The sequence below is a fragment of the Myotis nattereri genome, assembly GCF_964212035.1.
Source record: "Myotis nattereri genome assembly, chromosome: 2".
NCBI lineage: Eukaryota > Metazoa > Chordata > Mammalia > Chiroptera > Vespertilionidae > Myotis > Myotis nattereri.
Window position 1 is genome coordinate 24,475,219 of NC_138076.1, and position 12,835 is coordinate 24,488,053.

General features: G+C 34.8%; 1 protein-coding gene across 1 annotated transcript in view; it reads right to left on the reverse strand.

The window, feature by feature from the left end:
* LOC308512650 (disintegrin and metalloproteinase domain-containing protein 18-like) overlaps positions 1–12,835 on the reverse strand; it is a gene marked incomplete at both ends in the record, with an annotated part of 78,852 nt that overhangs the window by 21,450 nt on the left and 44,567 nt on the right. The window contains 3 exons of the mRNA XM_081082250.1: positions 4,345–4,425; positions 6,115–6,304; positions 11,294–11,399. Of these exons, the coding sequence (XP_080938376.1) occupies positions 4,345–4,425; positions 6,115–6,304; positions 11,294–11,399 (377 nt within the window). The remainder of the gene's footprint in view (positions 1–4,344; positions 4,426–6,114; positions 6,305–11,293; positions 11,400–12,835) is intronic.

Below are 12,835 nucleotides of genomic sequence, written 5' to 3' on the forward strand. Positions count from 1 at the left end.
TATAACCTCTCACATACATTTTCTTTCTACTTTTTGAAAAAGTATTCTAGCAGCCCACCCCTCCCATTAAATAGACAATGTCATATTAGAAAGAACATATTTTCTAGAATAGCAAATCTCTATGTATTATAATTTCATCTCTAACAATTTTTAGGAAAAAAAAAGCTGCTCTAGCTGGTTTGGCTCAGTGGATAGAGTGTAGGTCTGCGGACTGAAGGGTTCAATTCCAGTAAAGGCACATGACAGGGTTGTGAGCTTAATCCCCAATAGGGGGCATGCAGGAGGCAGCCAATCAATGATTCTCTCATCATTGATCTCTCTCTCTCTCTCTCTCTCTCTCTCTCTCTCTCTCTCTCCCTCCCTCCCTCTCCTTTCCTCTCTGAAATCAATAAAAATATATATTTTAAAAAATAACCTAATGCATACAATCCCTCAGGGATCTCAAAGTCAAAGTAGCTACACAAAACACAAGTTAGAAGTGAAAGGTGAACGGTATGAAAAAGTACAAAAATGGGCAAGACTAAGTGTGTGTGCAGGATTAAATACTTTTACATAAGTTTGGTATAAGAATAAAGGAATAAGGACAATAAAAAATGTTAAAATTACAAGGTAACTAGTTACAAACAACAACAACAACAAACACACACACACACACACAAAAACAACAAAACAAAACAAAAAAAGCAGTTATACCCTAGAATTTCTTTTTTATTTGATCAAGGCAAAATAAGGGAAGGAATTTAATAGTAATTCATTAAAAATGAAAGGAAATATATAAAGGGATAATGCAAGAAATAAATAATAGGTGAAAGAATAAATAAATCATAATAAATCTAGACAACATAGATTTACATGGTTTAAACCATAGTAAAAATGAGCTATTAAGCCATGAAAAGACATAAAGAAACCTTAGATGCATACTGTTAATTGAAAGAAGCCACTCTGAGAAGGCCACATACCAAATGTTTCCAACTAAATGACATTCTAGAAAAGATAAAATTGTGAAGACAGTGAAAAGATTAGTGGCTGCCATAGGTGAATGTAGGGGATGTATAAAAAGAGGGAGCATAGAAAAATTTTAGTGAAAAAAATCTGATGATACCATAATGATAGGCACATGTAATTAAACAGTTGTCGAAACTCATAGGATATACGATACAAAAGGTGAACTGTAATGTAAACTTTGGACTTTAGGTGATTATGATGTGTCAATGTAGGCTCATCAATTGCAACAAATGCAACACTTTACTGTATAATGTTGATAATAGGGGAAGCAATGCATGTGCGGGACCAAGAGAATTATGTAAAATCTCTGTTACTTCCCCCTCAATTTTGCTATGAACCTAAAACTGCTCTAAAAATAGTTATTTTTGTTTTTTTAATCCTCAACTGAGGATATTTTTTCCCATTGATTTCCAGAGAGAAAAGGAGGGTGAGGGAGATAGAGAGAAACATTGATGTGAGAGACACATCAATTGGTTGCCTTCTGCATGCATGATTGAACCTGCAACCCAGGAACATGCCCTTGACTGGAAATCAAACTCAGGGTTCTTTGGCTTGGGGGCATATGCTCTAACCACTCCTAGGTGTTGAATTTTCAGCAGGAGTAAAAATATAGTTTTGGTAATAAAAAAGGTATTTCATGAATGGAAAATGAACAACACTAATTAACTGCTAACATATCACAATTAATGAAATTTCTGAATAACTACATGCTCATAAAATTGAATTGTAATCCTATATAATAAAAGCCTAGGTGGCGTCACGCATTCCTGCAATGCCCTCGTGTGACGTTGTCACAAGATGGTCACCACAAGATGGCCACTCTCATGTCATTACAAGATGGCCACCAAAAGATGGCTGCCACAAGATGGCCAGCAGGGAAGGGCATTTGTGGGCGATCAGACCATCAGGAGCTGGGGGCAGTTGGGGGCAAACAGGCCTGCAGGGGAGGGCAGTTATGGGCAATTGGGTCGGCAGTGGAGGGAAGTTAGGGGTGATCAGGCCTGCAGAGGAGAGCAGTTAGGGGGACCAGGCCTGCAGGGGAGGGAAGTTGGAGGTGACCAGGCCAGCAGTGGAGGGCAGTTGGGGGTGACCAGGCTGGCAGGGGAGGGCAGTTGTGGGGGACCAAGCTGGCAGGGAAGGGCAGTTGAGGATGATTGGGCTGTCAGGGGAGGGCAGTTGGGGGTGATCAGGCTGGCAAGGGAGCAGTTAGGGAGTGATCAGGCTGGCAGGCAGAAGAGTGGTTAGGTGCCAGCAGTCTCAGATTGTGAGAGGGATGTCTGACTGCCCGTTTAGGCCCAATCGGCCTAAACCAGTAGTCAGACATCCCCCAAGGAGTCCCAGATTGGAGTGGGTGCAGGCCAGGCTGAGGGACACCCTCCACTCCGTGCATGAATTTTGTGCACGGGGCCTCTAGTTGTAAATAATAGAGTTATTGAGATTCATTGAGATTTAAACACTGTTTCCCCTAGATTCAGTTAAATTTTATTTGACATTTTCATTACTTTTAAATAATTTTCTTTTTAAAACATTTTAACTCTGAAATATAACATGTAGAAAAATAAAAAATATAGAAATGTTATCTTAATTTATTTCTTATATGTCTTATTTCACAGTAAAAAACTTTATCAAAAGAAAAAACACATTCAAAAAGTCTAATATAAAAATTGAGCTTAATAGTGATAAATTAAGAAAAATTTATATCCTATAAAACAAATAATCTATATCTTTGTTTTGAGATTTTATGACAGATATTAAAGCTGAGTCTGATAACAGATCATTGAACAAAGGAAAGCAAAAGATCAGGCCAACAATTTTAACTATAGGAAAACAAAACATAAAAAAAACAAAGCATAGCCTGACCAGTGTGGCTCAATGGTTGAGCATTGACCTATGAACCAGGAGATCACAGTTAGATAACTGGTCAGGGCACATGCCCGGGTTGTGGGCTTGATCCCCAGTAGGGGGCATGCAGGAAGGAGGCAGCTGATCAGTGATTCTCATCATTGATGTTTTTATCTCTCTCCCCCTCTCCCTTCCTCTCTGAAATCAGTAAAACTATGTTTTGTTTTGGGTTAATTATATATGTATTATATATGATTCAACTTTTATGACAGTCTAGAAATGACAAAAATTATAGGACAGGAGAATATATTAGTGGTTGTCAAGCACTCGGGGGCAGGGGGCGGGGAGGAAGAGTTAGTGTGACTATAAAGAGGTAGAATGAGAATTTTATAATGATGGTATAGCTCTGTATCTGTATTGCAGTGGTCATTATACATTCTACACTTGTGATAACAGGGGCATGGAACTATGTGAACATACTATACTCATGTTAATTTCATAGTTTTGATATTGTACTATATTATTTAAGATGTTACCATTGGGGGAAACTAGAAGAAAGGCATATGACACATCTTTATACTTATATCTTTGCAGTATCCTGTGTACATATAAATACCTAAAATAAACAATAAAAAGAAAAAAAATAACCAGTAAGATTAAACACACACACACACACACACACACACACAATATATAGCTATCCTCTTTGTTAATAGCCCATAAAAAAATTTGAAGACATCAAGGGAGGTGGGGGGGAAAGGATACATATGTAATAGCCTTTGTAATACTTTAAGTAATAAAAAAAAAAATTTGAAGACAATATAGTGGCATTTTATATCTTCTAAATCAATCACTTTTAAATTTATAAGTTGAATATTGACAAATTTGATAAATATAGGATCATTCATATAATGTTGACTACATACAAAAGACCAAAATTATAAATTTTAAGAAGTGAAAATAAAATTAAATATGAAATAATGACAAATTTGTATTACCAGATTAACATAGATAAAGCAGTTGAGAAGAAATAAAAGTTTTTACATGAAAGTATATTTCCTATTAAAAACCTCTTCATAAAAAACAAACAAAAAATTCTTTAATATGGCAACATGCTTTTTAAGTATACTCACTGTAAAATAATATACAGCCATAAATTTTAGTTATGAAGAATATGAGGATGAACAAAATATGTTAACAATATAAAATATGCATTTATTTGCATTAAGAAAGAATAAATGTTTTTAATTTAAACATGATACTAATTTAAAAGTTGAGGGTGCTTACAATAAATTCAATACACAATTGGTATATAATTAGTTTAATAGTGTTTGAATTTTCTTAGCTGATTTTTTTATGTTAGTTAGCTAGTTTTAGGCAAGCTCAGTTTAAAAGTAATGTAGACTCTCAATTCTTTCAAGTAAGATATATTTTTTACTTTGAATTATCCAGAAAAATAACATGCAGTTTAGAACTACAAAAAGAAAAGTCACTTACCCCATTCCCTTTGCATTTTGTAGTGGCATTACAGTTAGATTTCTTTAAATCAATTTCTCGGCAGGTTTTATTTTCACAATACTGAAAAAAAAATCCAAACGTAGTATTTTGTAATTATTTGAAAATTTGCTATGGAAAAAAATTGTTATCTATGCATAGCACATGCTCAAGTTAAGATTTTTTATTCCATATCTGATTCTAGTACAATGATACTGGCATACCAATACAAAATTCTAAACAATATTAAATTTAAGGAAAAAATATGAGGGTGTTTGCTTTAACATAGCTTATGTAATGATGTCATATAATTTTGGTTTTGGCTTTTACAATTGTTAATGTTGTGTTATAAATAATTGGTTAGGTTAATGTTAATGATTCTCCCCTCAAAAATTGGAAGAAAATTTATTAACTTTGTTTGGCTTTCATACATGAATTAATATTTTGGATTACAAATTATCATGAGTCTTTGTTATAATAGTGATCAGAGTTATCTGGCAAGATAAATATTTTAACTTAATTTGTATCCATTATAAAATCCCTGTTATGTCTAAGTGGTTAATCCAGGTAATTAGTCATGTGGACATGTAACTCTTTGCCTCATTTATCTTATTTTATTAATTATCCTACTAGTTTATTTTCTTTTGATTTCCCTAAAAATACACAGGGAATGAACACCAGGAATTGGGATCATTAAAGCCATGTTAGAAGCTGCCTATAGAAATAAGTCAGTCAGAAAAAGTTAAGAACCATATGATTTCACTCTTATGTGGTATAAAAAATTAAAAGCAACAAATGAACACACAAGAAAAGCAAACAAAAACTCACAGACATCAGTATGGAGGTTACCAGAGGGAAGGGGGTGGGGCGGTAGCAAAGAGTAAAGGGGGCCAATATATGGTGACGGAAGATGATCTGCATCATAAAAATGTACCATTGAAACCTATATAATCTTATAAACCAGTGCCACCCCAATAAAAAATAAAAAAGGAACTGCTTACTAGAGCAAACAAGTTTTCCAAGGGGATAGGATTGCTGAGCCCTGATATAAGAATTAGCTAATTGATTCACCATGTCAAGGTTTCATTTTATTTTTAATTCAGCAAGTGTTGAATGCCATTTACATGCAACATATTGATTTATAATTTCTTTAAGTCTCAGAGGCCTTATGCTTTCTGAAATGTGTGCACTCATACTTTCAGGTTAATTAAGCCTCTGAACCACTTTTGTTCTCCCTTTATTTTATGCTCTGATGTATGTACAGATCATGTGTAAATGCTCATATGTGTGTACAGATGCATGCATACATAAGCTTGTACATCATAACTGCAACAATGCTTTCCCAGAACAGGCTTCTTGTTTGCTTCTTCCAATCCTCTCACATTTACAATTTGGTCAAATACGTAAGAAGATGATTTAAGAAATATGAAAGCTCAATTATGTTTCTTTGTGAAGCAGGGAAAATTGGAAACTTGGGATTAGAATTTTATGCTTTAAAGCTGTTAGAATTCAAAGATCTAAAAATCACCTGTCAGTTCAATCTTATGCTTAAAACACATACATATTTCCTCAGATAAGGACTGATGACAGGTTAACTGAAGAGTTATTGGATAACTGAGATTTAGTTTAATTACCTTGTCAATATCATATGGGAAATAAGTGACAGTACCAGGTTGCAATCCATTCAGTATAATTATGATAGTCATCATTGAATATAGTATCAGATAATTAGATACTTTATTAAAGCTAAAATATACAAACATGTTTTGTTACCATTTGTGTGCCACACACAGTACCGTCAGCCACATAGCCGTAATCTCTTCCATCTGATCTCACTGATAATCCAGTAGGGATGGATAAGCATACATGCCCTTGAGTATATGAAAAAATTGCAGATTGAATATTATTTTTATAAGTATTTTTCTGTGGCCAAACACAAGCTAATTTTCCACAGAGAACATCCCTAGAAATGAAAAGCAGAAAATTTCTCATAATGTCTTCTTTTAATGATACCAAATCCCAAATAAGTGTGATATTACATGGGTAGTAGCATAAATGTTATTTAATTGATGGTATAAAGCAAGAAAAAATAAGTCAAAATAACATCTTTGGTGCAGAACTGAATGCAATTTAATTAATTATTATTGCAGCAGAATTGAAAAGTACACACAGCTCAAATGTATAGACATGATGTCATTTCCTATTTCAGAAATAAAATTTGTTGTCTAGCCTACAATTGTATTAGAGCAATCATCATATTTTATTACATTTTTTTGGGGAAATTCATCACCTGTCCTCACTTTGCTGTAGCTTGACCAGTCTGGTCATTTGTTACTGAAGATTTTCTACGAGTGGCTGATTGCCTTTATTTACTCTTTGTATATCATTAGAGCCTCCTCTGATTATGATCTTTACTCAGGACAGCTCTGTAGTATACAGTCTTTTTATTTTTATCTCAAGATTATTTCAACATGTTGATACTTTCAATAGTTCTGTACTCCTCTCTTGAGAATTAAGAAATGTTTAAATCTCCTTTATACCACCGCATACCAAAGGCTGTCCCATAAACAGTTTATTTTGCCATTTATAATCTATCATTGGATAGAACATTGGCTTCTCTAAGAGGCTTATAAAATTTCTAGTCTGTGGCCTGGAAATAATCTATGTTATTTCTTGCTCTTGGAATCACTCAGCTCTATCAACTCTCATCCTCAATGGAAACAACCATTTCTTAGGTATTGATATGGTCTGTTGAACATTTCATGATTATTTTTCCAAAAGTCTCCCCTTAGGAAATTTATCCACTTAGGGAATTAATTCATCTTAAAAGATCATTTTGGGTTCTTTAATATTGCAGGAATTAGCTTAACAACATCATTAAGTGAAGATTGAAATGAAATTGGGAGCCAAAACCTAAATCTCTTTCCAAGCTTCTCTCCCTACTGCATATTTTTTTCTAGTTTCTCAGATCTAGATATTTATGTATTTTAATTGTGGCTCCATTCTGTTTCTATGAATTACATCTTAAACCAGCTTTGCATGGCAGGTCTCTTTCCAGTGTGGTCCTGCGGTACACAAACTCTTTCTTCAAATTTCACTCAAATTTTGCATTTGTGGTTGAATTCTTAGTACTGCTTTTTCTTCTGAAAAGGGATCGCAATCCACTTAGAGCAGATAAACTATGCTATTGAATTCCAGTCTTTTCTAGTGATTTTATTTCAGGAAAAGTCATGTACTAGCATCAGCTCAGATGAAGTCCAGATAAGTCATACTTGCTAAATTTTATGGTACCTTCCACCTTTCTTTTTCCTTCTTTCATAGGTAATCTTAGGCCCCAGACAGTAGACATGCCCCTGATCACCCAGGAGAGAGAAGTGTGGCTGGTTTACCACCATCTCCTGTCTTTGTTGGCATCCATTGTAGTGTAGCAGATATGCCTGATGACTGGTGTTCTGTGTTGTTATCTAATACAGGTATGGCTGATTATTCCTTGTCTTTCAGAGATTATACAGGGCCTCCTCATGAGATTTCCCCTCATCAGCACTCATTTTATGATTCCAGACCTTCTCTTTCAATCCATTATTGTTCTTGTGCCAAGGTATTTGGAAAATTTTGCTTTCTCTACATGCCATACTTAACATATAGTAAATTTATGTGGTGACAGATGAACGCTATCTTAGTCCCATCCAGCTAGCCACCTTCTCCAGACATTTGTAATCTTCAAAAATCTCCACAAAGGAACCATGTTGTTTTTAACCACATTGAGTGTGGTTCCTACCTAAGAATTCAACAATTTTTCCTTACTATGTCTTGGAGGTTAAAAGAAAGTCCTGCTTCTCCTTGAATCACTTGACCTTATCTGAGTGTTTTTATATTCTGTTCTCCTCTCTTAGTTTTTGAATTGGGCTCTGTCTCTATTTTTAAGCCACGTTTTGGTATAACTGATCTCTAAAAAGCTGTATACCACTTGATGAGTTTGGGGTCAAGTACACACTGTGAAGCCATCAGTACCATCAGGGACATAAACATATCAATCACTTTCTAAAGTCTCCTCCACCCTCTGTATTATAACAATTATTATTTTTGTTGTAAGAACATTCAACATAAGATCTACCTGCATAGTAAGTTTTAAGTAGAGAATACCATAGTTTTAGCCACAGAAACTATGTTTATAGTAGACCTCTATAACATATTTGCTACTATTTTTCCCAGCTTTATTGAGGTACTAGAGGCCCGATGCATGAATTCATGCAAGGGGCCCAGCCCCCTCAGTCCCCGTTTTTTCAGAGGGTCTTCTGGAGGATTGTTTGGCTGTCCGGTCTAATTAGCATATTATGCTCTTATTATTATAGGTAGTTGACAAAATTATAAGATAGTTATTAAAGTGTAGAAAGTGATGATTTGATATGGGTATACATTGTGAAAGAATAGCACACATCTAGTTAATTAACACATTCATCACTTTACATTTTATCCTGTTTGTGTGTGTGTGTGTGTGTGTGTGTGTGTGTGTGTGTGTGAGAGAGAGAGAGAGAGAGAGAGAGAGAGAGAGAGAGAGAGAGAGAGAGAACATTTTTCTGTTCTCTTAGCAAATTTCTAATATATAACATACAGTGTTGTCAATTATAGTCACAATGCTGTACATTAGATCATCAGACCTTATTCATCATATAGCTGAAAATTTGCATCATTTTACCAACCTCTTTCTATTTCCCTTTGGCAACCACTTTTCTATTCTCTGTTTCTATGCATTTGACTTATTCTTTTTAAGATTCCACATGTAAGTGATACTAACCGGTATTTGTCTTTCTCTGTTTGGCTATTTCACTAAGAATACTGCTCTCAGGTTCGTCTATGTTGCCACAAATCACATGATTTTCTTCTTTTTACAAGCTGAGTAATATTCCATTAGAAAGGCACCATTTTTTTTTTTTAATCCATTCATCCATTAATGGACACTTAGATTGTTTTCAAACCGTGGCTACTGTGAATAAAGCTGCAATAAAATATCTTCAAAATACTTATTTCATTTTCTTTTGGTATATAGTTAGAAGTGGAAATGCTGAATCAATTGCTGTTAGTTTTATTTCAATTTCATCAGCAAACTTTTTTGCTATACCAGTTTACATTTCCACAAGCAGTATACAAGGATTCTCTTTTCTCCACATTCTTGCTAGTATTTGTTATCTAATGTCTTTTTTATAATATCCATTCTAACAAATGTGAACTGATATCTCATTTGTGGTTGATCTGCATTTTCCAGATGATTTGTTGAGCACCTTTTTTCTCTTCAAAGTGTCTACTTAAAAATATGATTGTCTTATGTGTTTTGTCTTGCTGATCTTAAGATCCTCTTGTTTTGAACCCTTAAAATTTTAATTTTAATGTGTCTTGATGTGGGTGACTTCGAATTCCTCTTATTTGGTTTCTCTAGTATTCCAGGGAATTATTATCCCCAGGTTAGGAATGTTAATGCTTTTAGTAATGATTTCTTTAATAAGCTTTCTTTTTCTGGTACCCTTATAATGAGTATTGTGCTCTTATTGATGGTGTCCTATAAGTTCCTTAGCTATCTTCACTCTTCACCTTTCTTTCTTCTTTCTTTTCTTTTCTTTTCTTTTCTTTTCTTTTCTTTTCTTTTCTTTTCTTTTCTTTTTTTTCTCTTTTCTTTTCTTTCTCTCTCTTCTCTCTCTCTCTCTCTCTCTCTCTCTCTCTCTCTCTCTCTCTCTCTCTCTCTCTCTTTCTTTCTTTCTTTCTTTCCTTTCTCTCCTTCCTCACTTCCTCCTTTTCTTCTTTCTCTTTCTTCCTTTCCTCTTGTCTCCTCTCATTTTCTCTTCTCTTCTCTTCTCTTCTCTTCTCTTCTCTTCTCTTCTCTTCTCTTCTCTTCTCTTCTCTTCTCTTCTCTTCTCTCCTCTCCCCTTCCCTTCCCTTCCCTTCTCTTCTCTTCTCTTCTCTTCTCTCTCTCTCTCTCTCTCTCTCTCTCTCTCTCTCTCCCTCCCTCCCTCCCTCCCTCCTCCTGATTGTTTGAATTTTACTCTTCTGACTTCTATTTCATTAACCTCTTCTTCTGCTTGATCAAGTCTTCTGTTGAACCTCTTTATTGATTTCTATAGGCCCAATGCATGAATTAGTGCATAGGTGGGGTCTAGCCAGCCCTCCCTGAAGGGGGCAATTGGGGCTGGGCTGGACAGGGAGAGGGGCCACGGGTGGTTGTCTGGATGGCCTCACCCCCAATCAGGGTGGTGGGGCAATCAGGGGTGGGGCTGGGCCGCCACTGCAGTGCACATCATAGTGACTGGTTATTCCATCATTCCGGTTACTTGGCGTTTATATATAAAGATTTCATTTTAGTTATTACATTACTCAGCTTGGTCATCCTCTAGTCTGTTACTAATTTTGTGATTCTTTTATTTTTAATACTCCTATGAAATTCAGAAAGTGTTGTTGTGGGGTAGGCACTTTCTTTATTGGATTTCATAATTCCTTTTATTCTATAGCTAATTCCAGAACTACATATTCAGCTATTCATAGGTACTGCCATATTTTATATATCAGTATTGTGAAAACAAACAAGCTATTGTTCACATAATCATGTGTTTTGAGTCAAAGCACTTGCTTTATGATCACTATCATGCATTGACTTAATAAAAATTCCATTTTAATTCTCAACATGTAGCATCAATTCCTGTTTTATGTTTGTTTTTGTTTTTGGCAGTTTGTATCCACTTCCTTCTTCTGATAAAAAGCTTCAGCTTTCCTTTAATCTAGATTCATTAATTGAACAGTATCAGGGAAAAAATAAGGGGAATAGAAAACTGAATTATATAGAAGGAAAATACATATAATGCTATTTCAAAATATTCTCCTGCCATATGGTTTACTGTCAATTATTATTCGTGTCTCTTGACAAGCAATAAAGAATTTTATGAAACAATCATTTTTATATACATACTTTGGTTCACAAGGTAATGGTTGTGAATTTTTAAAACCGCAGTTTCCAAATCTACCACGAAAAGAATTAATTTCTTCAAAACAGGCAAATGGAGCACCTTCAGCACCTTAAAATGCAAACACATTGGTTATTATTTTTAATCCAATTAAAAACTTTGTCAATAAAAAGCTCATGAATTGCTTATTGAATAATCAAAATATCATGATCTTGATTATACTTTCCCCCCTATATTTACCTTGTCAATTGTTTTACCTAATAGAAAGCAAAAAGATTATATCTACTGCAGTAAATTATATTGTTGTTAAAAACAAATTGCTTTCCTTCCCTGTGGTCATGCATACTTCTTTGTCCAAAGGGTATCAGACTTGACAATTTCTCTGCTTAATGAAATGAGAGATTTGAAACATGTCACTTATGAGCAAAAACCTGTGGCACAGCACCAAACAATTGAAAGGGAATGTCCAACTCCCAGATTTTCCCCAAGAAACAAAGAATTTGTACTTCCTCCATTGTCAAAGTACATACAAGATGCAGCTTGTCTTCTACTTTATAGGGGATGTCAAATCATGCCTCTGACACCTGGGCTCCTGAAAATTTTACTTATATGACTGTTCCTGAATATTTCCAGGGTTAACTTACTGCTCTTTGTAGCACATGTCTTAGACCACCCACATTCTAGTTATACTTTGTTTATTTAGCAAGATTAGTACAAAATCGTTGTTGGACTGGATCAGTGTGATAATTTCTGGGATGTCCAAATGTCTTCAATTACATTATGGCTGAATAAACACTGCCCTGGAGCAAAACTCAAAATTAATACCATTATCTATTGCAAGCAAACTTTTTCTAATTCTCTTTTCAAATAGGCATAGATAAGAATATATTTGCAAAGTCAATGACTATCCTAATACCACATATCTAAGGCCATGCTAATCTGCTCTAGCATAGATATCACATCTGGCACAGTGGATACAATCACTTAATCTACCACTTTACTGCATTTTTAGTAGATTACTATTATCTTTCAAGGACTATCTGGTTTATGCAGGGATCAGATTGAGTAATTAAGTGTATATATTATATAGCCAATCAACTTTGCATCCTTTAGATCTTTGAAGGTAGCACTAATTTCTGAAAAAGGACAGTTACAGAGGCTTTCTCCTACAAAATTCTAGGACTGAGAAGTAATTACCAAATTAATTTGTGGGGCTAGTAGACCCAATGTAAACTGAAACTTGCTAAGAACTCTATTCCCTGACCCCTATAAGTCCTCACTATCACAGAGAGACCATGATGACACTGAGTTTCTGGGTATCCACATTAATTCAGACCTTTTTTCCACCTATTTCCAAAATGTTTGGGTATTTCTCTTTCCCCAGTGAACAGATAAGCCAATTAAATAATTGTAGGTCATTTGTGGATACACTAGGGACATTGTTAACATGAATATTGTCTAAGCTGTTGTAGAGTTTTCCTTTGGGGCCTTCAACCCTTTTTAAGTCAATGAGTTTTGGTTCTGAAAATCATCTTAGCTTTAGAATT